Below are 22,757 nucleotides of genomic sequence, written 5' to 3' on the forward strand. Positions count from 1 at the left end.
CAAAAAAACCCACCTCAGCGCATCTGTCCCATGCAGCCCTTGTGCGTCCCCCAGGAAGCAGCACGGGGAGGAGGGGGGTAGGGGGCACAGATGGTGACCCAGAACCTTTTGTCTTCCCCGGGGGGGGGGGGGGAGGGCAGCAGCCCGACCGACCGCCCTGCGCGCAGCCGGCGCTTGCACTATCGCGCGCGGCCGCTAGGGGGCGCCACCGCCCTTCGAGCGCCTTGCGGGGCCGCTGTCCCCAACCTCGGCACCGAGCATCCTCCGGTCCCGCTTCTTAACGGCTCCTTGGGAGGGGTGCTGAGACCCTCCTTTCCCCTCCCTCCCCCCAGAGCTGGTATCACTGCTTAAGGAGAGCAAGGAGCATGCGCTTCCAAATTAACTTTGCCTTTTGATGCTGCTGTGATTGATTTAGTGAGCGCTGAATGGGCTCGTTCCAAACCAGCCCCTAAGCATCCCCAGGACAGCACGGTGCTTCAGTGCAGCACCCTGGTCCTGCACTCTTGTGCCACCCTCCTGTCCTCTTTTGTCACCCGTTGGTCCCCTTGTACCACCCTCCTATCCCTATACGCCCCCCTCCTGTCCCCTTGTACCACCCTCTCAGTGAGGCACCCAAAGTTTGGGGGATACCCTCCTTCCAGACCCCACAGGACCCCCAGGTGCTCCCACACGGGTTGGGCGCGAGGCATTTCCAAGGCTTTGCTCCTGCAGTCTCTGTCCCTTTGGGGCTTTCCATCCTGCACGACGTGACACCCATGGAGCACCTCCTCCCAGTGGGTCCCAGTCTGTTGGTCCCTGGAGCTGCATGCAGAGAGGCCCAGTCAGTGAGTGGCACAGCAGGGACGGGGCAGGAGGAGGGCAGAGGTCACCTTGCATGTCCTCCTACGTGCAGGTCTCCTTGCTGCCTCTCCTCCTTTTCTTTTTTCTCCACCCCCCCCTCCACCCCCCTCTTTGAGCAGCTGTTCTCTAATAAGCTGTTAATGATGATACAGTAAGTAGGAGCAGGGAGTCCTGCGGGAGCTGCCACGATTTGTGTAATTGGTCTCGGAGGAGACAAAAGTATCTAATATTTACATGGTGGTATTAATCCCAGGGGAGCGCTGTCTGGGCTGGCAGGGAAGGCAGCTCCAGGCCCCAACCTGTCTGCTCCCATCTGACTGATCACTGCTGTGCTCACGGGTGGGAATCGGGGCGCTGGGGGGTGGGTAAAGCATCCGTGGGGCAGAGCATCCTTAAGTTGGGGGGGGATTTGGGGATGGGGGTTTGGCTGCTTTGCTAAAGGAGGATGCTCTGGGGGTGCAACAGGAGCCGGGGGATCCCCAGGGTGGATTTGTGAGGGCTTTGTCCGGGCTCCATATGGGCGCAGATTAAAGGGACGTGTTCCATATGGGCAGATTAGTGAGGCACACGACCTGCAGAGCGGCCGGCACTGGGGGAGATGCTGGGGTTGGGGAGGGGGGGGGAGGCCCAGCACTGATGTGGGGATGGGGTGGTGTGACAGGTGTGGAGGATGCTGCCGGATGGGCAGCTTGCTTCTGTTTGTCTGGGTGAGCCACGAACCATCCGTTGTGTTCTGTGTGCTGCTGGTGTAGGGGAAACTGAGGCACAGAGCGGTGGGGAGCAGCCAGGCTCTGCCTGTGCTCCCTCCAGGCAGCCCTTCAGCCAACCCTACAGTGGCCACTGGGGCGTTCCCATGTCCTCTTTAGCCTCTCCGTGTCACAAAGGCTGTGGGACTGTCCCTCTTCTTCCCCAAAGCTCTACCAAAGGTGTTTCTCCCCTGTGCCGTTGCTTGCAGCAGTGAGATGCACAAGGCAAGGGGTACCAGCGTGGGTCACCCACGTGGAGGTGCTGAGCACATTGTGACCCCCAATAGGGCTGTTGCATCCATATCCCCCCCCCGTGGCAGAGGATATGGACCCCCTACAGTGTCACTCTCTCCCTGTTCCTACTGAGATTCCCATTTTCCCATTGCTGTGGCAACCTCCAGCCCTCCCCAGGCCCAGAGTCCTGTGGGGGAATGCTGAGCAGTGGAGTATGCAATGGGGACAGCTGGGGGTGGCTGCCTTGTAGTGTCCCCAGGGCCCTCTGGTTGTATAGCTGTCACCTGCCACGTGCTGGGCTCGGTGATGGCACTCACCCTTTGTCCTTAAGGGACATCAGGTGGCTTTGGTGGGGGTGGATAGGGAATTGTCACCTTGATGCTTTTGCCATGTAGCTGGTGGTGCCTCCCTCCTGCCTTTTCCAAGCCTCCCTTATCCCTTAGTGCTGGTGCCACCTCTGCCGTGCTGGGAGCAGCTGCAGAAATATCCCCATACCAGGGAAACAGGGACCTCCCTGCTGGCCCTCTCCCATTTGGGCATGGGAGCTGCTTGGAGGGCACTGGGGTTGGAAATGGGGTTGGTCAATGGGTCCGCGATGGGGTCCCCAGTTGAGTTCCCAGTGGTGTCCCCAAATAGGTCCCCAATGGGGTTTGAACTGGGCTCCCCAATAGGGATCCCAGTGGGCTCTACAATGAGGTTGACAATGGGGTTCTGAATGGGGTTCCCAGTGAAATCCCCCATGCTGTTCCCCACGGGGTCCGTGTGTCCCTGCCTTTGGTCAGTTGTCCCCTTGGCGTGCAGCTGGTGGCTGAGGACAGCATCCACAGCACTTGCAGGCTCAAGGAGGGGGTACAAGCCCTTGTGTGTGTGTTTGGGGAGGGATGGCTCCTCCCTTGCCTCCTTCCCCACCCCTCCTGCGTTATCTCCTAAGTCTGCTAAGCAGGGGAATTGCTACAGCCACCATCTGTGAGCTGCCAATAATGGGATTAACTCCTTCCCCTCGGCTGGGGCTGCGTTCCTGGCACCCCCTCCCAGCATCCCTGGTGCTGAGTGGGACATCCCTATAGCCGAGGGGCTCTGGGGACAACTACCTCCCCATCTTCCATACTGAGGGTTCAGATCCAGTGTCGTGCACCCCTCTAACTTGGTATTTTGGGGAGAAACAAAAAGGAGAGGGGTTGTGCAATTGGACACTGTGCTGAAATAACGCCGTGCCTATGGCCCCCAGCTGTGCCACGGCCCGGCTGTCACGTTGCCTCCTGCCTGCCTCAGTTTCCCCTCCTGTGGTTTATATTTTAGAGGGGGGTGAGCAGGCTGAGCCCTGCCTCCGAGTGCAGCATCCGTCCAGGGTGCCCGGTGACCCCTCCGGGGAGGGATATAATGGGGGGGCATGGAGGCAGCCCCCCCCCCCAAGCTCTATTCTGCAGGTTAGGGCCTTTTGGGGGCGGGCAGCCTCCTCTAATCCTCTTAGGCTGCGCCCGGAGCAGCTGGTGAGGCTGCAGCTCCCTCCCAACAGGTGCCCCCCCAGGACCCCCCTCCCCCTCCATGCCCAGGGCTCTGTGAGGGGCGCAGGGCTCCCCCCCCCCCCCTGCAGGCAGCCCCCTCCCCATCAAGCCGGCCCGGGAGCGCTCATTAATTATCTAATCTTCCCTTTATGTTTAATTTACAGCCCCGCGCGGCTCTGGCCATATGCTGCTTTTGTTGTGTCTGGCTCTTTGTTGTGGCAGGCAGCGCTGGCTGCCCAGACCCCCCCGCCAGCCTTTGATCCCCCCCCCCCCCCCTCCATCATCCCCAGCCACCCCACAGGCACCTTGTCGAGCCCCCCCCGGGGCTGGAGGGGGGGGAGTCACTGCAAGGAGGGGGCACATTGCCTTTTTTCCCCCCCCCCCCTCCCCTTATTAATTTCCCTGCCTCCCCCCCCCCCTCCTCACCCCCCACTTCCCCTCCCTCTCGCCCGGCTCTCCCCGGCAGCTCCAGATTTGTGTGCATGCAGCCGTGCCTCCTCCCTGCTCCGCTGCCGCCACGGGGTCACTGCTCGTCCCCTCCGGCTGCACCACGCAGGTAGGTGACAAGCCAGGTGGCCCTTGGCCCTACAGAAGAGTTTGGGGGGGCTCCACGCCCCCCACTGTGGGCATTGGGGGGAGAAGGATGTGCTCCCCCCATCCCCTGCTCAGGACTTGTTGCGTGCCTGTCGGTGTGCTTGGGGACATGGATTTGTTGGGGGGGGGGGGACACGTGGGTTGGAATGCATGGGGGCAGCGTGGCAGTGGGGGTCCTTGTGGTACCCTGAGCTGTTGTGAACTTGCTGCAAAGTTTGCAAAGTGCTGCTGGTGTGGTTGAGTTTTTTGGATCTGCTCCGGGGTGATTGAGAGGGGGGGGCGAAGGGGCTGGGGGTGTTTCTCTGGTTCCTTTGGCAGCATAATCCTTGTTTGGGTTGTTTTTTGTTGTTGTGGTGGTGGGAGGATAAAGCTTCCTTCTCAGCACCTTGCTTGAGGCAGGGGATGAGGTGGGAGATGCTGAGGTTCCAAAGGGTGCTGAACCCCAAAGGATGCTGATCCCCAAAGGATGCTGAACCCCAAGAGATTCTGGACCCCAAGGATGTCAGTCCCTGAGGGTAGCTGATCCCCAAGGGATGCTGATCCCCAAAGGATGCTTGTCCCTAAAGGATGCTGTACCCCAAGGGATGCTATACCCCAGGGGATGCCTGTTTCTGACGGACCTGTTTCAGGAGCATCCCTTCCAACCCCCCACTGCTGCAGTCCCTCCATGGAGGCTGGGATGGAGCTGGCCAAGCCACAGCACTGGGCTTTGGGACAGAAGGGTCACCATGACCCTGTCAACACGCTCTGGCTCTGCTCTGGCTCCTCTGCGTCAGGAGGCACGGAGTGGTGGTGGGGACAAACCCCATTTCCCAGCGGGGCATTGCTGCAGCAGGGACGATCTGCAATGGGGTTGGGATGCTGTATATGGGATTGGAGAAAGATGGGCTGGGGGCAGGACGCAGAGTGCCCCAGAAGGAGCAGATGGGGTTCCTGGTGCAGGCTGGCACTGCTGCTCGCTTTGCCTGCGGGCGAGGGTTGCTCTGTGCCTCGCATTGCAGGCTTTGTGCCACCGCCCCAGCCTCAGGCTCTGCTCTTCCCCGGGGCTTTGCACGGTTCTGATGCTGGATGCCCGCTGAAAGGGGCGATTGTTGGCCCCGAGGAGGGCGGCTCCAGCGCTGTGTGTGGCCGGGCTGTGGGTTGCAGGGTGGCTGTTGGCCCCCTGCCCATCACCGTGCCCTTTTCCAAAGGCGGCTCCTTGTGGGCACCGCTTGGCTGCCGTCCTCCTGCCAGCCCTGCTGGGCCGGGTGCCGTGCTGGGAGTGGTGCCACTGCTGTCGTGAGTTTGCCATCCTCAGCCCTGCGTTTGGGTTTTGCTCTGCACCTCCCTGCTGGCATCATCCCTATGGCAAAGCCTGGCCTGGGGGAGCCCAGAGGGATTGTGTGGTTTGCTGTGAGCGTGGCCCTGGTGAAAAGTCCCTCTGGGGAGGTGCCTGCTGGCTGCACAAGCGATGCGTCAGCCTGAAAGCCCCTGGTTTCCCAACGCAGTGTTTGCTGCCCCTCCGCAGGCATCGCTCCTGGGGGGGCTCGTGGGACATCCTTTGGGTAGCATGATGAGACGCCCTGCCCTCTGCTTGGATTCCTGCTGCCTGCACATCCTTCCCCTCCCAGCTCGCTTGTCACCTAATGGTGCAGTGTCTCCCAATGGCTTTTTAAGTGCTTAATGGTGCGTGGGGCTAATGGCGCGGCTCCCTCTGCTCGTGCTGCCCAGGCAGATGGATGGTGTAGGGACTCAGCGCTGCCCAAACCTATGGGGATAAGGATGGGGCTGGGGGCTGTGTGCGGGTGCTGCCTGCCCACCTCATCCTCCCGCCTCCCTGCAACCGCTCGGAGCAGTAATGTCATCATAAACGATATTTACCTCGAGGTGATAAAAATCTATTTCCAGCGACCTCTTGGAAATGGCCCTCGTAAAACCAGGCAGCAGACGGAGGCAGGAGGCAGCCAGCGCTGCTCCTCCCAACAGTGTGCATCGATTGCAGCTGCGAATGCCCCACAGCTGCTGGGCACGGCTGGTGGGGGCTCCCCAGCATCCTGGGGTTTCAGCATCCTTGGGCTTGGGGAACCTTGGCCTTGGGCATCCTGGGACTCAACATCCCATGGTTCAAGCACCCCTGGGCTTGGGGATCCCTGCGCTTAGGGATCCCTGGATCTTAAGCATCCTGATGCTGCAATATCTCTTTCCAGAATGCAGAGAAAGAAGCAGAGGGCTGCTCCTGTTCGAACAAGCAGGATGGGAGCTTTTTTGAGTTGGGAGCAGCTTGCTAGAGTGCTTCCAAAAACGCACCTTTGGGGAACAACTGTTGGAGGTTCTTGGTCCACAGCCAGGGGGCTATTTTTTGGGGTGGGATGCTGAGCTGCATGCTGGATCAGTCCCAACAGCCCCCCCAGCTCAGGGCCGTGCAGTCCCTACTCTTGTAGCCCCATCCCCTCGGTGCTGATTGCTGGGTGCTGATTCAGCCTTTTCCCCTCCCAGCACTAATTACTCAGCCTGTTGCAAAGTCTTGGCCATAAATTGCTTGGTGGGAGCAGGCCCGGCAGGCGGAAAGCCTCCTTGGCTCCCTTCCCTGCTGACCTGAGCAGGGATCTGTGACCCTTTGCAGTGCATCAGCACACCGAGTCGGGGGCCCCCGTGCACCCTAATAGGGACCCTTTGCCCTGGGCTTCCCCCATCCTCCCTGCCTGCTTTTGGGGGGCAGGATCTTTCCTCCCTGCCTTTTATTCCTCCTGCTTCCTGCTCTCCAATCCTCCATAACTGGGGACAGCAGGGGACTGGGTGCCTGCAGAGCCCTACACAGGGGCTGGGTGTGCGCTGGGGTGCTCAGTGCCGTGCTGAGGGCACACCACAGGTGTTAGCTTGCCTTCAGGTCTCCCTTGCAGATGGTGTGTGTTTAATGTGCAGCTCGCTGTAAGTCTGTCTTTAGATGGCAGGAGGGAGCTGGGAACAGCAGGCTGAGCAGTGCAGCCGGATGAGAATGGAGGACAGGGGGCACTGAGTCTTTAATGATGATGGTGTGGCCCCTGGGCACGGCTGCATGGCACCCATCTGTGGGCATCCTGCCCTGCCTGTGTTCCCCCCAGGACACCGGGAGAGGTGTCCCCATTTGGTGTCCAGTGGTGTCCTAATGAGGTCCTACCAGGTGGCGCTGGGATGCTGCCATACGCCCAAAGCCACCCCACGTCCCCTCGTCCCTGGGGAGGTTTCATCAGGATGCCATGCCTGTGTGCAACGGGATTGGTGTGTTTTTGGGAATGTCCCAAAAAACATGAGCTGCTGTGGGGCAGGAGGGGTTTTCCAGGGTGAAAAGCCCCTTTGGGCAGCATGGGCGGGTATATAGGGCTTGGGGAGTGCCGTGTGCCCACGGGGATGGGACAGCACTGCAGGCAGAGGTGGGTGAGTACGGTGCTACCGTGTCCCTGTGGTGTGCCTGTGATGAGGAGGGTGGGAGTGAGCAGAGCAGCAGAACTTCCCAAAGGGTTTCTGCCCTGCGTAGGGTGGGTGGATGCAGAATTTGGGTCCCCCCTGGATCCCCATCTTGCCCTGAGTACAACCTGGAGCCACAGGTTGTACTCAGGGCAAGATGGAAGCTGCACGGGGACAGCTGGGGATCAGGGGGGATAAGCGGAGTGCCCGGGAAGGAGCGGCCTTATTTCATCTGTTCTTTTTGAAGCCTGATGATGGCTGTGAGGTCAGTGTGCAGCACAGCCTTGGGGACATCCTTGTGGGTTTGTGGGTGTCCCCGTGCACACAGCTCTGCTGCCGGTGCTGGGAGTGGTGGTGGTGGTGTCCTTGCCTCAGTTTCCCTGGGCAGAGAGAACTGACAGAGCTGCGTGTCCTTCTGGTCGGGGCTGCACCGGGCTCCCACCACGCACGTACAGCTTGAGGTGCAGTGGGGCTGCAGCAGCAGCATCTCTGCCAAATGGCAAATCCCATGACCTGAGAAAACCGAGGAAATCGGGGCCGTGGAAGGGACGGGGCTTGGCCAGGGCAGGCAGCAGCAGCAGCAGCAAGGCTGGAGGAAGCCTGCAGTGGGCGGCCGCCCCCCCCTCTGCCACCCCCTCCATCACCTCCCCGCTCGCTCGCGAACAAATGTCTGTTCTTGCAAAAAAAAGAAGTGACAGGGGTCGTCTCAGTGCTTTCCACATGACCTGCCCGGGAACAGAGGACGTCTTTGTTAATCCACTGAGCTGTCAGTTCAGCCTCTTCACAAAAGGCATAAACCACTTATTGCTGTTCTCACCCCTGACCCCGGATCCGCCTGCGCGGCCCCCATTGTGCTGCCCCGAGGAAGCTGGCAAACAATTTAGGCTGCGCGGGGCCGCATCTGCGCGCCCGCCACCTCGCCTGGCAGCTGCCGTGCAGGGCTGGGGGCTGCCACAATGGGACCCCCCTCCGCCCGCCCCTGTGTCCCCAAGCAGCTGGTTGGGGGTGGGGGGAGGCTGGGGGGGTGTGCTGGGTGCTGCGCCCCTCGGCCCCAAACCCCTTAATGAGGGGATGAAAGCTCCTTAGGACCGTTGGCTGGGACAGGCTGGGACGGCAGCTTTAGGTAAAGCCGCTTAGGGTTGGGCGCAAAGCCGGGCTAGAATAGCTAGGGGAGGGATGGGGTGATGCCTGCACCCCCCCCCAGCCTTGGGTGATGCCGTGGGGTGGGGGCTGAGCGCATGCCGGACTCCCATCCTTCCCCCCCCCAGTGCCCCGACCCCGCTGCGCTCTGGGGCAATTAGCTGCTGTCGCTATGGGAGTATATATAACCCAAATTGCTGCCTGCAGCTCGTTAGCTCACTGTCACCATCTCTGCGGTGACGTCGGGTGAGATCATGTCACCGGGACGGGGAAGGGGGGGGGGTGGTAGGGGGGCACACCGCAGGGCCACGCCGTGGGGTCCCGTGGGATGGAGGTTGGCAGTGGGTCAGGCTGTGTTCCTCGGGGTCCCGCAGGGTGAACACGAGCAGATTGTGTGGGATCCCGGTGGTAACCACAGCCCTGTGGTGACACACGGTGCAGCCGCCGCCGTGCCCACGCGGGCGCCGTGCCGTGCCACACAGGGAGCCCATGACACGGGGGTGTGGTGGGGGGGATGCTGACCGCTGTCGGGATGCTCAGCATCACCCCATGTTGCCTGCATCCCAGCAGTGCCAGTGCGTGGGGGCCAGGTGGCTTGGGCACATCCCCAACACGAGAAGGGTTAATGCCATCAGCTCCCTCTGGAGCTTTTTGTTTCTTTCTTTCTTTTTTTTTTTTTTTTTTTAATTTATTTTTCTCCTTCCTCTTTTTAATTACGGGTTATCACGGTTGTAATTGCAGGTTCCAACTTTCTGCGAGCAAACACGGCTCAGAAACTTGAAACACAGCAGCGGGGGCTGGTGGGCACCGTGGTGCCTTGCCACGTCCCACCCCCATGGGGGGACCGTGCAGCAAGGCTGTGCTTTTAGGGGAAAACCCTCTGCTTTCCATGCTATGGGACCTGTGTACACGTGGCCTTTGCTTTCCTACCCCAGCAACCATCCCAAAACCTGTGGGTACCCAGTGATGGGTGCAGAAGCAGTGATCCCTTGGCCGGTGCATGGGAAGGAGGGACGTAGGGATGCTGCACCCAGCGCTGAGCATCTCTCCCCTGGCTCTGCTTGGAGCCTTTTCTCCCCACTTTTGCCTTCTGCCCTGCTGCCTGCCCCTCTCCCCTGGGCAGGTATTAACAGGGCAGTGATTGCTCGGGGCGAGCGGCCGCCGCCTGCCTGACAGCTCAATTCTTTCTGTGTTAATAACGTCACGTAGCAATGTCATGTCGATGTCACCTCGCCGCAGGCCTGGGGCTGTGGCACGGCTGCTCTGTGTTATGGGATCAGCTCCTGGGTCAGATATTTGGGATTTTGTGCTCTCGCTCTGCCCAGCACCTCGGGGTGCTGCAAACAGGGGAGCACCCGGCTCAGCCCTAATTGGGAGTGAGGCTTTGAGGACACGGCCCCCCTCTGAGGATGCTTTATCTGGGTGGACAGATCCCTCCTAATTGAGCAGATATTCCATGCTCGCAAACAGATGGCTCCTTTGCATCAATTATTCCTTATCTGTGTAACCGGGGATGATTTGCTGACAGATAGCACGGGGTGAACTTAAAGCATGGGGGAGGCCCGTGTGCCTCAATATTCACTCTGGCTCCTCCCTGGGGGTGCTAGGGGGGCACAGACCCCAACTGGGATCCTGGCTGCCTTGCAGAACCCATCTGCATCTCTTTGCATCTCAACACCCCCTGACGGAAAAGAAGGGATTGGGGCTGCCCAGCTGACCCCATATCTGTTGCTCCCCCATTGCTCGTTGCTCAGTGCTGCTGTGACACGCGACCAGGGCTGATTAACGCTAATTAATGACGAGTCGCTGTAGGTATCAACGCGCTCCCCAACCCTTTCCCTTGCCCACAGGTAGGGGATTGCTGGGGCTGCACCCTGGGGCTGTGCTCCCAGCGTTGGCACTGCCATCTGCTCCTGTGGGGTGGAAAGGAGCACCCCACAGCCGTGTGGCGGTGGCCAGGGTGGCACTCTGCCAGCTGGAGCCACTCGAGGGCTCACGGGATGCGCCGAGTGCTCGCGGTTGCGCGGCGCTGCCATATGGATTCCATAAATTAAACCTTTCCAGGAAGCGAGCGGTAAATTTATACGGCTGCTCGCATGTGTGGCTCATTGAGTCTGAGGGCTTCCCAGCAAAATTCATGTGCCATCCATCTCACTTAGGCTCTCCAGGTTTATAGGACTAATCCCGAGAAGGACTGGATCAGTGTCAACCCTTTTCCTACTGCAACCCCGGTCCCTGGATGGGGAGTGGGGGGTCCCTGTGCTGCGGGGCTGCACTGATGCAGCATCCCAGGGATGTTCTGTTGGATGCAGCAGCCCAGGGCGCTTTGTTGCAGCTGCACGAACTCAACATCCTGGGGACTGCTTTGTTGGTAATGTGCATCCATCCCAGGGATCTTTTTTGTTCACGCGTCTCTTCCAGAGGCGAAAATAACCGTGCTGCGTCCAGCTTGGGGCTGGGATGCTCTGCCTCCTCGCTGTCACTTGATGAAAGATGAACAGCACTGCTGACAGCACGAGCTGTGCTCTGTGTGCACGCTGAGCAGGAGGGTGACAGATCCAACAGCCGTGGGCTGGGAGCTGCGGGGAGCTGGGTGGTTTGGGCATGGGCACGACCAGCGAGCCAAGCGTGGGCACGGGCAGCCCTAAAGAGAGCTAAAAAGCAACATATCTCCCTTTTTTAAGGGCTGTAAAATCTGCTTGGCAGTTGGGGTGTGGAAAGCCCATCCCCACCGTGCGGTACATTCGCCTGCCCGGAGCCAGCAGGAAAGGCAAGGGGGAATTGTTGATCTCGAGTAAACACTGCCCGGTTGAGTAATCGGTAGCAGCCGACCCAGCCAGCTGCTGCTCGCCGGCGAGGGGACGCCGCTTTGATTCATGGCCCCCCCTCCCCCCCCGCCCTCTCCCCCCAGAGCCTTTCTTGTCTGGCTGTGCTGGAAGCAGTGCCCGGATCCAGCTGCAGCCCCATGCCGGCCACGTGCATCTGCCGGCAGCAAAACAAAAGCATCCTGTGTGCGTGTCTGTGCCCCCGCTTGGCCCTTTGCTTTTGGGGTGGGGGAGCGGGAGAAGGCACTGAGTCCCTGTGCTGCTTCTCTTCCAGGTGTCATCGTCTGCCCTCGAGACGCACGCTGCAAAGCAAGGCACCGAGCCCCGGCACCGGGTGCTGAGCACCAGGGAGAGCCCAGGGACGGACATCGGCCCTGAGCGCAACCAGCGGACGGCTTTGGATGCAGAGGGAACGGACGCTGGAGCCACAAGTAGGTGCTGCGGTGCTGCAGGGGGTCCCCAGGGGCCGTCCCCTGTTGGCGACAGCGGGAGTGCACCCGGTGGTTTTGGGTATGAGAAGATGGGGAGGTGACCCAGCGGCACCGCTGTCCTCGGGGCAGTGAGTCAATCCACGGGCGCCAGGGAGAGCCACAGCATTGGGCAGGACCTGCTGGGGGCCAGGGGGGACCCACAGGGCTGGGCAGGGCTGCAGCTCCTAGGACTCGGCTGCCTCGTCCGTCAGGAGCTGCAGCATTTTTGGGAGAGGCATCACGATGCGTGCTTCCCGCCTGCCGCCTCCCAGGACTGGCTGGTTTGCTGGGCTGTCCAGACAGGCCATGCTGTGCCCTGCTGCGCCGTGCCATGCTGCTTTGATCAGGCAGCCACAACCAATGCCATCTCCCAGCGCTGGGGACAGCCTGGTGCAGCAGGCAGGGAGCCAATTCCAGGGCTCCCAGGGAGATGCTGTGCCCCCAGCCCAACCCCAAGCACTGGGGGGGCCAGGAACAGCCGTGCCACAGCCCCAGCGCTGCGTCCCCAGAGGGTGCAGGCTGCATTTGCAAGCTGCTCACAGCCCGGCGCAAGGAGGCAAGCTGGGAGCTGTGGCCTGGAACGGGCCTGCTGGAGTCAGCGTTGGATTTATTACCCTGCCAGTGGCTGCCGGGCAAAGGTGACAGTGACTAATGGCTTGTTACACGCCTGCCACATCTCATCTGCACGCTGTGGCCGGGTGCTGGCGTTCCCAGCCCCAGGCTCGGCGTGTGGGCAGCCTGCACTCGCCCTGCCTGCCCGGTAGGGATGGGGATGAACCCCCCCCGTGCCCCCACTGGTGTGGTGACAGTGACATATCGGTGCAGGAATCCTCAGCCACTCCTGTCTGCTCGGTGTCCCCAAAGCACTGCCGTGTCCCCAGGTGGTGGCACGTCCCAGGGTGTCCTGGTGAGCTTCGTGTGACACATAGCACTTTACGATGTAGATGAAACTGCTTTGTGGTTGCAAAAGCAGAGCTGTGCTCATCACAGCGGTCCCCTCCCTGTGCCACCAGCAATGAGCGCAGAGCCCAAGCGTTCCTGGCCACTGGCATAGGATGCAGGTGGCAGCCCCGTGGGGACATTAAACCCACCCTGCCCGAATTCTTTGGGTTTGACAAAGTGAGAGGGACTGGGAAACAGGGATCTGACAGCGGGAGGTGCAAAGCGGGAGTGGATGTTCCCCAAACCCAGGCCATTTTTGGGAACACGCATGTGCCGATAGAGTGGGTTTATGTGTGCCTGTGTATAAGGATGCTGACAAAGCCACAAATGCATTCACTAGGAAAATTAAAAAATTAACAGGCATCGGCTCGCTCTAGATTAGTAAAGACAGCGAGATAAAAGCGACTCTTTATACCTTGTGAGAATTGCTGATAAGGGCATTTGTTCCTCCGTATTCTTTAAAAAGAGTGCTGTCAAAATTTAAAATACAACAGGAAGAAGGAGATCAGAGAAAGTGCTGAGAGGTGGTGGGCTTCACTGACACGGTGGGCACTGCTGATGTGATGGGTACCACCGATGGGGTGGGTATCATTGATGTGGTGGGTACCACCAACACGATATGGGCACCACCGTTGTGTTGGGTACCATCAATACGATGGGCAATGGGGAATACTGATGTAATGGGCACCACGGATGTGATGGGTATCCCCCAATGTGATATGGGGACCCCCAGTGTGATGCTGCCACTGATGTGATGGATGCCAGTGATGTGATGAGCTGTACCAACGTGATATGGGGGAAGACCGTTGCGATGGGCACCGCCAATGTGTTGGGTACCACCAATATGATATGGTGACCACTGATGTAATGGGCACCACTGATGTGTTGGGTACCACCAACATGGCATGGGGGCCACTAGTGTGATATGGGTACCAGCCATGCATTGGGTACCACCAATATAATAGGGGTGTCCCCAGTATGATATGTGGTATGGAGACCACCAGCGTGATGGTACCTCTGATGTGAAGGGCACCACCAATATGATATGGGGACCACCAGTGTGATTTGGGGACCACCAGTGTGCTGGGTATCACTAATATGATGGGCACTACCAACATGGGGGAGCATCATTGTGATGGGCACCAGCGATGCCTTAAGTATTACTGGTGTGTTGGGTACCCCCAATATGATATGGGGAGCACCAATGTGGTGGTACCACTGATGGGATGGGCACTACAAATATGACATGGGGACCACCGATGTGATGGGTACCACTAATGTGATGAGCACTACCAGCACAATATGGGGGACCACCATTGCGATGGGTACCACCGATGTGTTGGGTACCCCCAGTATGACATGGGGATCACCAATGTGAGGGATACCACTGATGTGACAGGCACTACCAATATGACATGGGGACCACTAATGTGATGGGCACTGCCAACGTGATGTGGGGGACCGCCATTGCAATGGGCACCATCAATGTGATGGGTACCACTGATGTACTGAGTACCCCCAGTATGACATGGGGAGCATCGATGTGATGGGTACCACTAATGTGATGAGCACTACCAGCACGATATGGGGGACCACCGATGCGATGGGTACCACCAGTGTGTTGGGTACCCCCAGTATGACATGGGTACCACCAATGTGTTGGGTACCCCCAATATGAAATGGGGACCACCGACGTGTTGGGTACCCCCAATATGACATGGGGACCACTGATGTGATGGGTACCACTGATATGTTGGGTACCCCCAATATGACATGGGGACCACTGATGTGATGGGTACCACTGATATGTTGGGTACCCCCAATATGACATGGGGACCACTGATGTGATGGGTACCACTGATATGTTGGGTACCCCCAATATGACATGGGGACCACCGATGTGATGGGTACCACTGATATGTTGGGTACCCCCAATATGACATGGGGACCACCGATGTGTTGGGTACCCCTGATATGTTGGGTACCCCCAATATGACATGGGGACCACTGATGTGATGGGTACCACTGATGTGACGGACACGGGGACCCCCTTTGCGCACTGCTCCCTTCCCATTTTCACTTCCCCCCCACACACCCCAAAGCGGGGGTTCCCATCCCCTCCGGTGCTGCCCACCCCTAGGGGGGGCTCCTTTCCCCCGGCTGTGCCCCCACCTCCCCTCCGTGGCCGCCGTTCAGTGCCAGCCGGGGCCTCCCCCCTCCCGCCCCCTCGGGCCCTGCCCTGCCCGGCCCGGCCCCCGGTGAGTCACGCTCCAGCCGTGCGGCTCCCGGGGCGGCGGGCGGGCGCCGAGGGAAGCAGGAAGCGGCGGGGGAGGCACGGCTCGGCTCTGCTGGGCTCTGCTGGGCTCTGCACACACACACAGGCAGCGCGCAGCCCATGGAGGAGCGCGGCCCTCGGTGGACGGCGCGGCCGCTGGGTGAGTGCCGACGGGACCCCGCTTCGGGCAGCGCTGCCCCGGGAGGAGGGGAGGGAGGGGGGGGTGAGGTTTCGTGGAGGCCTCGGGGCTGCGATGGGGAAGCTTGGAGAAGGGGTGGTGGGGGGGGGGGTCCCGATGGGTGGGTTGGTGCGACGTGGGGGGGGGGTTCGTGGGTGCTGCGTGGGGTGCGGTGGGTGCGCGTGGTTTGGGTTAGAGGAGCCTGGAGGTGGGGCTGGGAGGTGGGTTTAGGGCTGGGTGTGGGGCGCCGAGCCCAGTGTGGGGCAAAGGGTTTGGGTTCGGGGCCCAGCATTGGGCTCAGCGCCTGGTGTGGGACTCAGGGTCTGGCAGTGTGCTCAGACCCCGGTGTAGGGTTTAAGGTTTGGGGTTTAGGGCTCAGCACTGTGCTCAGAGCCCAGTGTGGGGCTTAGAGTTCAGTGCTGTGATCAGACCCCAATGTGGGGCTGAGGGCTCAATATTGTGCTCAGATCCCAGTGTGAGTTTTAGGGCTTGGTGTTGTGCTCAGACCCCAGTGTGGGGTTTAAGGTTTGTGGTTTAGGGCTTGGTGTTGTGTTCAGACCCCAGTGTGGGGCTCAGGGTTTGGGGCTGTGCTGAGACCCTGGTATGAGGCTCAGTGTTGTTGTTGGTATGAGGCTCAGTATTGGGGCTCAGCACCTCAGGGCCCAGAACTACGCTCAGACCCCAGTGTGGGGCTGAGGGCTCAGTGTTGTGCTCAGACCCCAATGTAAGTTTTAGGGCTCAGTGCTGTACTCAGACCCTAATGTAGGGCTCAGGGCTCAGTGCTGTGCTCAGACCCCACTGTGGGGCTGAGGCCGTGGTGTTGGCTTTGGGGCTGAGTGTTGTGCATGGGTCTGGCTCCCCGTGTCCTGCAATGTCACCGAGGTCACCACAACCCCATGTCAGAGTGCGAGGGCAAGGGGACAGCGTGGTGGTGGGGTATAGGGACGCAGAGGGCTGCAAGCTCAGCCCTGCCAACTGTAGCATCGCGCTGCTCACCTCGCCGTGCTTCAGTTTACCCACACAGCAGCTCTTGCGTTATTCATCGGTTGCAGAGGGTTTCGCTAACCCAACCGTCCGCTTCTACCCGGGGAGCCCGGCCAAGGCGTGCTGCTGCCTCTCCCGCTCCGCAGGGTGAGGTCACGGCCTCTGCGTCTCGCCCATCTCTCGGCTCATCGTCTCCCGGCGTGTTTATCTGCTCGCCTCCATCCTTGCTCTTCCACCCCTGCCTTGCCCTTTGCCCTGAGGCCTGGTGGATCGCCGCGCCGGCTCCCAGCTGGTTAATGGCCGGGGCGCCTTCCTTCTGCCCCATCCCATTGCCTGCTTTGCATGGCGGGTGCCAGCGCCCGGCTGTCCTCCGTGCCCACTGTATCGTGAAAGCAGCCCGGCTTCCTCCATGCAGCCTTCCTGCTGCGGCGACACCCGGAGGAGCTGCAGCAGGTGGGTGCCTGTTGCAGCAGGTGGGCGCCAGGCTGCGCGGCAGGAATTCTGCTGGAGAAGTTAATGGAGGGAGAATGCAACGGGAAGAGCAGGCAGCTCCTCTTCCTTCTTTGCGCGTGCGCGTGTGTGAGCAGATGGGTGAAGCCTGTGTGGTTTGTGGGTGTGCCCCCGCGGGGCTGTGTGCGTGTGAGGCAAGCGTGCGCGAGGCCGTGTGTGCTTGGCAGCGTGTTTGTATAACCTTGTGGGTAGGTGTTGGGTGGAACGATGGCAAACGGTGGCGTGGCCGGTGCCGGCGGCTGCTGCGCTGTGCCAGGGGGGTGTTTTTGGGAAGGGGGGAAGAGAAAAGGGGGGGGGCTTTGGAAGCACTTTGCAAGCGATGCGCTTGCAGCTGCTGGCTGTGTGCTCAGAGGCTGTTTGCACGCTGGGGGTGCAAGTTATGTGTGCGGGTGCGTGCACACACCCTGGACTTTTTCAGGGAGGGAAGGAGGTGGTGGTGAGTGTGTGTGTGTGTGTGTGTGTGTGTGTGTGTGTGTGTGTGTGTGTGTGTTGGCTCTGGGGCAGGGAGAATTACAGTGGAGACAGTGGCTTTGGCGGGGGGCCAGGGCTCCCGCCGTCTCGGGGAGAGGTACGAGGGAGGGTGCAGCGGGACATGCAGCTCAGCAACCAGAACATTTTATCGCTTGCTGACAATGCTAGCACCCGGAATGGGGCTGCAGGTTTTGGGGGGGTGGGGAGAGCTCAGGACGGGGTTGTTTTCAATCCCCTTTCTTCCTGCTCCTTCCGATCACTCTTTCCCAGTGGCTGTGCTCCTTGTCACCGTGGGGTGAAAGAGCTCCAAATGCAGGGTTTGGCATGGCAGCCTGCAGCTTGAACTTTGGGGTATGGCCTTTCTCTGTTCTTGAGTTCCCCCATAGTGGTCGAAGTGGGGGAGGATGTGAACCAGGTGCCATAGAGACTCCTCAGTGCCACAGTGACTCCCTGGTGACATAGGAACCCTTGGTGCCAGCATCATGCGCAGGGCTGTGGGCATTCCAAGAGGGCTGGGTGCCCCTGAGGGGGATCACGGGGCAGGTTTGGGGCTGGCAAGAGGTGCCAGAGGAGCGAAGGGCAGCGAGGCCCTGTGGGGGGGCAGCAGGGACAAAGCTTGGCACTGCGCACGAGTCCGCGTGTTCCTGTGTGACCGCTCCGGGAAGCCTGCCAAGGGGATTGCCCTTGAAATAGCACTTTCCGTGCCCTGGCTTCCCTTGCTGGAGGTTGAGAGGGGAGCCTGTACCCATTGCTTTGCATCCAGCCCCCTCTTTTCCCAGCACCCCATTTGCGGAACAGTGCGGGAGGAAGCACAACCCCAATGCACCCGTGCCGATAACAGCAGCTGCCTTATCGCGGGGCTTCTGCAAGAGCGGGCGGCACGGCTCCCACCCCCCTGCCCTTATCTGCCTCCCCTCATCTGCCTCGGCCGTTTTGCTCTGCTCACGGCCCCCCAGCGCCCGCGGGGTCGGCCCTTTGGCAAGGCCCCACTGCTTGGCAGCCTGCCCCCTCTATCCTTTTTGAAGTTTAAAATCCATTTAAGTCAAGAGGAGGGAAAGTTATTGCCGCTAAAGCCCCTTGCGTTTAGCAGTAAATCCTCTTTGCAGCTCCAGCACAGCCTCTTAACACCAGCGGGGCCGTACGGGTGTCTTCGGGGGGGGGGGGGGGGAGGTGCCAAGCTGCTTTCGCCCCCAGCAGCACTGCAGTTTCCTTGCTGCCTGCTCACCATTTGCTCACCACCTCCTTGCTTGGTCTGCAAAAAGGGGTTCTGCTTTTGGCATTGCCCCCTCCGGTGCGGGAGCAGGCTCATGCCCCTGCACTCCCGTGTGCTGGGGAAGTTTGAGGCCATTTGGTTCAAAGCAGAAGCGTGCCCCCAGCTCTCTCACCAGCACCCTTTTGCTCCTTGCTTCCTCTTCTTCCTCTCTCCGGAAGGGTTGGTGGCTCTAATCCCTCTCTGAGCAGGTGGGCAGCCCCAGAGCCCCCATGTCCTCAGCTCTGCATCACCCACCGAAGCCGCTTGTGTCCCCAGGCACCCACAGGACGTGTTTCCCCTGGCGCCCTCCTGTCTCCAGCACAGAGGGCTTGATGGGCCGGCACGGTGCGTGGCAGCGTTTTTATTTGATTTCCCTTCTCCTGTGCTGGTGATATTTAAATATTAATATCTGCCTCTAATTGCTGTGTCAGAGGAACGGGTCGGCGCGGGAGTGAGTGCAGGGGAGGCAGCGCCAGCTCATTTTGTTGTCTTGGGGAGTGTTTGCAGAGGAGAAATGTTTGTGCGCGCCCGTGTGTAGACACATATGTGTGTATTTACACCACTGAGATCTGCTTGGCCCTGACTGCAGCATGCAGTGCGGGGACCTATTGTGTGGGAGGGGTCCCTGTACCAGGGATGGGGACAGATGTGCTGCAAGGAGAGGGCATGGTGCCCCCGGAACGATGGGGTGGGATGAGTATTGGATGGCCTAGGATGGGGTAGGATGGATGGGACGGGGGTGCCACTTCCCCAGGAAAGGAGGGTGGGCTGCCCACCCCCAGGCGCATTCCCGTTCTCTGAGAGCTCTCTGCCAACCCCAGACCCAGTGGGAAGAATGCAGGTGAGATGCAAGAGCCATCGTGGGGGGTGAGCTGGGGCTGTGCCTGGTGTGGTGAGCTTGGCTCCTGGGGCTCAGAGCCTCCAAACCTCAAAAGCTGGGCAACAGAGGGGGAATGAAGCAACCCCATTGGCATTGAGGCATGTCATTGGGGCGTGCAGTGGGGCAGCACCACCCCCTAGCCAACTGAGCACTCAGGAGGCCGCACACCCAGAGCAATACTTATGGAACGGGCAAAACTACACGTCCTGTAAAACTGGGTCGGAGCACGGGGAGGTTTGCACATGGAGAGAGAGGGGGGATGCACCAAACCAGGGGCGCGCGTGCCGCCGGGGACGGCGGGGTTAACCATAGGAGGGGGGGGGGGGATCCTGCGGGCAGAGCTCAGTCAGATGCTTGTGCGCTCGCTTCCTGTAATAAAGCGAACGCCGGCGTGCTTGTCACCTGCTCTCTGTTGTGCTGCCAAGAGGCAGACATGCTGCTTCTTGCTGCGGGCTCTGGCGCGCTCCCCACCGCCTCTCATCCCGCCCGCCCCGGGCGCGCGCCCGTTGCCAGCACGGCCTAGCAGGTGTTTCGGGGAGGGTGCGACGCTGCCTGTTGCCGCTCGCCCTACGTGGGGTGGAGGCTGTTGAACCGTTCCTCGGTGCCGTTGAACCGCTCCTCGCTGCTGTCAAACCGTTTGTTGCCTCCTCGGGGCAGAGCGGCAGAACGGAGCGGCAGCGCTGCGGGTCGTGGGGGTTGTAGGTGGGTGTCTGAGCTCTGCGGGCGCGCTGCTGGGTGTCCTGGGGTGCGGAGCAGCAGCGGGGTGGGTGAAGCCCGTGGGAGGGCATCTGTGGGTGTCTCCGGTTGTGCCGTGTCGTGCAGCATGGGAGGGGGTCTGTGCGACCCAAAGGGACCTGGGTGGTCTGTGTAAGCAGTGCTGCTGAGCACTGTGCCACCCCCTGTGGGCACTCAGGATGCTGCTGCTGTGAGGGTAGCCAGCCGCTTCCCAGCTTGCAGCCTCTTTAGGGATTTTCCAGTGGTGAGGCACTGGAACAGGTTGCCTGAAGAGGTTGTGGATGCCCCATCCCTGCAGGCATTCAAGGCTGGGCTGGATGTGGCTCTGGGCAGCCTGGTCTGCTGGTTGGTGACCCTGTTCCTGGGGGTTGGAACCAGATGATCATTGTGGTCCTTTTCAACCCGGGCCATTCTATGATTTTCCACCTTTAGGTTCATGTCCTCTCACGCATTATGGCTCTCCGCTGCTCTGACCCCTGCAGCCACAGCATTGCCATCCCCATTTTAACCCACAGGCTCTTCATTCGCTAGGGTTGCTGCCATTAATCCCAGCTGCGGGGAATTCGTGCCTCTGGAGGGGGCTGGCTGGGGGGAGCTGGTTGTTGGGGGGCTGGTTGGGGGGGGGCTGGTTGGGGGGGGCTGGTTGGGGGTGGGCTGGCCTCCATCCTGCTCCCCGGAAGGGCAGTGGGTTATTTTGGCGACACAGAGATCAGATGAAGCCAGTGCCCGTCCCCAGCTGCTCGCTGTCGCCGTGGGGCCACAGCATCCCGCCCCATTCCAGCCGTGGCTTTCGGCTCCAGCTTTGTTTCCTCCGTATAACAATATGATGGGTTAGGGTCAAGCTGTGGATTCATCACTTGTTGGAAGACTTTGCAGAACAATAAAGGTGTCTGGCTTTATATCTGCTCGTATTTTATCCGCGCTGCGGCCTTTCCCCAGCGCCGGCCGGGATTTACGGTGGGGGATATTTTAACGTGTCGAGGCGAGATGGGAAAGCCGAGGCCGCCCGCGCCTCCCAGCTCTCCCTCCCCACGCCTTTGCATTCAGTGCCTGTGCGCTGAAATATTTACCTTCCAGCTCCTCTGACAGTTCAAGCCGTCTCGTGAAGCAAAGGTTATTGAACTGCGAATGTTATGACATTACATTTTTGTGTCTGCACTTTCAAGATGCGTGATGCAGCCTGAATGATAAGTGATCCCGGGGTTAAGGGTGGGCTTTTTTTTTTGCTTTTTTTTTTTTTCCCCTCCTCTCCCTCCTTTCTGCTTTCCTCCCCAGCTCGGTGCGGGCTCTTGGCTCTGCTGGGACTTGATAACGCTCCCTTTTATTGCCCTGCCTTTGCATTCCGTGCGTTCGGGGCTGGGGTTGTGGGGAGGGTTTGGGGCCAGCGATGGGACAGCTCTGTTGCTGTGTTGCTGCACAGTGCTGGGCTCTCCCCAGGAAGGCGTGAAGCTTCGGATGTACCCTTATTGGGGTGTCCCTAATTTGCTCTGGGCCACAGGTTCGGTGCAAGAGGCGATGCACAGCGCTCACCTGTGCCCATCTTGCATCCCCAGTTTGGGGGCCACCGTGTGACCCAGGGGGCATGGGGACAAGTGACGGTGGGGATAGCCTATCCTATACACACTAGAGGGCAGCAACAAACTGGAGCAGCACTGCAGGGCCAGGCTGCCATCACTCCAAGGGATATTTGGGGGTTGGGGTCGGGATTTGTCCCCATGCAACGGGCTGGCAGGCAGTGACGGCTTTGCAGGCAGTTTCACCCAACCGGAGGTTCCGAAATGCAATCAAGCAGCATGATGAGAGCCAAACCCTCACCACAGCAGCCCTAAGCCAATCTGACCCGTGGTGTAATATCGTTCCGGGAGCAAATTAATTAAGTTATTCCATAAATTTGGCTGCTCTCGCTGCTGGTGAATCACATCTGCCCGTGCCTCCCAGGCTCCCCTTGGCATCGCCCTGCAGCACCCTGGGATGGATCTCAGCCCCACATCGCCCTGAGGTGTGGGGTCGGGGTCGGCCGTGCTAACAGGATCCAGCTGTGCCGGCGGAGAAAAAGAGGTCAGGGCCCGGGAAATTAAATGTTCATAAATGTAGGCCCAAGCGCTTAAAAAGTAGGGCAGTGCCATTAAATCTCATTAAAGTTTAATACCTATCAGTGCCACTTCAGGCAGCCCTTGGACATTGCTTTAATTTGATGGGTGTTAAGGGAGAATTATCAAATAATTGTGCTGGCTGGGGACTTGCTTTTATCATGTTACATGGAAAGCTCTCCCGGCTTTGTGCCGCACATCAAAACAGCACGGGGAGGTATTGTTCTGTGGGGGGGAAGGAGGGTGTATCGGGGGGGGGGTCCTGACTGCTGGGGGAGGGATGAGGGATGGGAGTGATGTTGGCTGGGGGGTGGCACAGGGCTTGAGCTGCCCCTGATGGCAGCAGGAGCAGGGCACCGGCGTCCCCGAGGGTGGTGTGGCGATGGTGACCATCCTGCCGTTGCCGTAGGTCTTCCTATTGGCCCCACATCCTGTGACAGCACAGCAGACGTTGCTAATTACTGCTGATTTTTGGAGGGTGGGTGGAGTTGCAGTTGGAACATGCAGAGCGTGGTGAGGTTGGGGATGCGGGTGCAGAGGCTCGTGCAGGACCACGCATTTTTGATAGGGTGCACCCAGGGTTATTTTTATTTCCTGCTATTTTTTTTTTTCACTCCTTCCGGCTATAAAAGTCCCAGTTGATGAAGAATTAGTGCCAGGCTG

The 22,757-nt window shown here is 59.9% G+C and overlaps 1 protein-coding gene across 2 annotated transcripts in view; it reads left to right on the forward strand.

The window, feature by feature from the left end:
- GSE1 (Gse1 coiled-coil protein) overlaps positions 1-22,757 on the forward strand; it is an 87,834-nt gene that overhangs the window by 14,439 nt on the left and 50,638 nt on the right. For both annotated transcript variants that reach the window (XM_052685670.1, XM_052685671.1), the window contains exon 2: positions 11,582-11,738. In XM_052685670.1, coding sequence (XP_052541630.1) covers positions 11,582-11,738 — 157 coding nt within the window. The remainder of the gene's footprint in view (positions 1-11,581; positions 11,739-22,757) is intronic.

Source organism: Tympanuchus pallidicinctus, unplaced genomic scaffold, assembly GCF_026119805.1.
Source record: "Tympanuchus pallidicinctus isolate F22 unplaced genomic scaffold, pur_lepc_1.0 scaffold22, whole genome shotgun sequence".
Taxonomy (NCBI): domain Eukaryota; kingdom Metazoa; phylum Chordata; class Aves; order Galliformes; family Phasianidae; genus Tympanuchus; species Tympanuchus pallidicinctus.